The 2,970-nt window shown below is 54.3% G+C and overlaps 1 protein-coding gene across 1 annotated transcript; it reads left to right on the top strand.

Moving 5' to 3' along the window:
- Positions 1 to 1,128: 1,128 nt before the first annotated feature.
- LOC310887752 (olfactory receptor 14C36-like) lies at positions 1,129 to 2,090 on the top strand (the record flags this gene model as incomplete). Its single annotated transcript, XM_083813923.1, has 1 exon — positions 1,129 to 2,090. One exon carries the CDS (start codon positions 1,129 to 1,131, stop codon positions 2,077 to 2,079), a length of 951 nt encoding a protein of 316 aa, XP_083670049.1. The 3' UTR covers positions 2,080 to 2,090.
- Between the last annotated feature and the right edge of the window lie 880 nt (positions 2,091 to 2,970).

Raw genomic sequence — 2,970 nt, 5'->3', positions numbered from 1 at the left:
GGGGGGATGCTGAGAGCTCACTGCGGGAGAAATCTTCCCAGCCCTGAACAGGGTAAGTCTCTGGCTGTGGGGCAACGCAGCTGTTGTTCCTGGTGCCATCTCCAAATTTGCTGGCAAATCTCACAGCCTCTGGGAGCTTTCAGGAGGACACTTAGAGTGTCTGAGATAAGAGAAGATTGACTAATTATATAACAGGTTTTATTACCCAATGCTGTCAGAGGGACAGGACATGAGGGTTCCTTCTCACAGGCTGACTGCAGGCTGTGCAGCCGGGGTGCAGGCAGGGGTGCCCAGGGCTGTGGTGCAGAGCAGGGTCCCTGCTGTGCCCTAGGGGCTGTGTGCCGGGGCAGGGCCTCTGCCGCCTGCCAGGCTCAGCACCCAGCCTGCCTGGGGAGCTGCCCAGGGCAGTGCGGGGAGAAGCTGTGGATGGAAGGACCAGAAGGCCAAGGCAGAGCATGGTCCTGTTGCTGACAGGGGGCTGCTACATGGGCCAGGATGCTCACATCACCACTGCAACCCCAGGGCATTTCTGGGGGAGATTCTTGAAAGGGAAGTCCAACTCCTGCACTACCTGAAGGGAAAGCACACTCTGGGGTCTCTTCTTTCACTTTCCTGCCCTGAAGGTCTCTCAGGACAGGTGAGAGCTGTTCCTTAGCCACCAAACACAGGGAGATGTCCCTTTAAGTCTCCAGGCACAGGAGGTGTCTGCAGAGTAGAGCTGAGCACACAGCAAGTGGGACAGGGTCTGTGAGCAATGGCAGGGAGGAGATGTGGGGACAGGGAAGCTGCTGCCTGAAATGCCAAGGGAGGGGGGGTTCAGGCACTCCCTGCCAGGCCTGCAGTGCAGGCACCTTCTCTGCAGCAACCCCCTGCTCTCCTCTGACACCCAGCACAGCCTCTGCCATCAGGGGCTTTAGGGCATGAGCCACCTCCTCCTCAGCCGGACCTCCAGAAGAGGAGAGGAGCCTCTGTCCTGCAGTGTGATACACAACGAGGAGGCTAAGAGTACCTGCCCTGCAGTGTCTCTACCATAGCTGAAATGCAAGCTCTGAGAGTGGTTATTTCTGTGAGAGAAGGAGTGGGTTTTGCTCAGAGAAGTTTCTCTAACTTTTCTCTCTCTTTTTCTCAATGGACCGGTCCCAGAGACAGCAAATGTCCAACAGCAGCTTCCCCAACGAGTTCCTCCTCCTGCCATTCGCAGACACACGCAAGCTGCAGCTCCTGCACTTCGGGCTCTTCCTGGGCATCTACCTGGCTGCCCTCCTGGGCAACGGCCTCATCCTCACAGCCGTAGCCTGCGACCACCGCCTCCACACCCCCATGTACTTCTTCCTCCTCAACCTCGCCCTCCTCGACCTGGGCACTATTACCACCACTGTCCCCAAAGCCATGGCCAATTCGCTGTGGGATACCACGACCATTTCCTATGCAGGCTGTGTTACCCAAGCCTTTCTGTTAATCTTTTTCATCTCAGCAGAATTTTATATTCTCACCATCATGGCTTATGACCGCTACGTTGCCATCTGCAAACCCCTGCACTACGGGACGATAATGGACAGCAGAACTTGTGTCAACATGGCAGCAGCTGCCTGGGGCAGTACTTTTCTCTATGCTGTGCTGCACACTGCCAATACCTTTTCCCTCCCCCTCTGCCAAGGCAATGCCCTGGACCAGTTCTTCTGTGAAGTTCCCCAGATCCTCAAGCTGTCCTGCTCAGATGCCTACCTCAGAGAAGTTGGGCTTGTTGTGGTTAGTGCTGTTTTAGCATCTGGGTGTTTTGTTTTCCTTGTGCTGTCCTATGTGCAGATCTTCAGGGCTGTGTTGAGGATTGCCTCAGAGCAGGGCCAGCACAAAGCCTTTTCCACATGCCTCCCTCACCTGGCCGTGGTCTCCCTGTTTCTCAGCACTGCCTTTTTTGCCTACCTGAAGCCCCCCTCCATGTCCTTCTCGTCCCTGAATCTTTTGCTGGCAGTTCTGTACTCGGTGGTGCCTCCAGCAGTGAACCCCCTCATCTATAGCATGAGGAACCAGGATCTGAAGGATTCAGTTTGGAACCTCATGACTGTTTTTCAGAAGTGATAAACTGTCTATCTTCCTTCTCATACCACTCATAATATAACTCATTACAGGTGAGATGTATTTTTTATTTTTTTCTCATTTTGCTTTGCATTTCTTCTGGTAATATTGTACAAAAAGAAATGATTTGTTCATCTTCTTCCATGTAAACACCCACCTGTCTTGGGTGACTCTGAGACTCAGTGAAAACAACTTGTATTTAAAGTTTGTTTCAGATATATTTAAATAAAAGAAAGGACCCTGCAGTGACTTGCTTGTCTGAGATCCTCCCTCAGAGACCTGTGGTGGAGCTAAAGGGGCACTTAGCTGTGTGATGAGGTGGGGGAAAAAGAGTCCTGGCAGAGCAGCAATGCCAGGGAGCCCCAAGGCTTGGTCTTTCCCGAGCTGCTCTCTTTCACCTCCCACGCTCTCCTTCAGAGCCCTTGTGTTGCTGTGAGGACTGATTGCTCTTGTCACTTGCTCACCGTGCTGCTGTGGGGCAGTCCTGTGTCCACAGGCAGGGACAGGCCAGGGGCACTTCTCTAATACAGCTGGCTCTGTACCAGCATCTGCAGCATAAAAGGGGATGTGCTGAGGGCAGTGCCTGAAGGCTCAGCTCTTCTCCCATAGATACTCTCATGGATACTGCAAAGGAGTAGACTCGAAGGAGGCTCCTTGATTTCCTTGTTTCTTATCCATGAGTCTCTGACTCTGCAGAAGGCCGGCTATCTGTGCGCACCCTCCATGGCCAAAGAACCACTTGTGTGGGAGGCAGTCAGTGGCAGTGCCCCCCACCAGCTGCCTCTGCCTTCCCAGCCTGACCAGCACGGCCCTGCAGAGTGCCCCCACGGCCCCACGCACCACAGCCCCCTCGCTCTGCAGAGCAGCACCGCCAGCTCGGGGGCTGTGGGCAGC

Source organism: Anser anser, assembly GCF_964211835.1.
Source record: "Anser anser genome assembly, chromosome: 29".
NCBI lineage: Eukaryota > Metazoa > Chordata > Aves > Anseriformes > Anatidae > Anser > Anser anser.
Note: the sequence above shows the minus strand (reverse complement) of the source record. Positions and strands in the feature narration are given on the sequence as shown.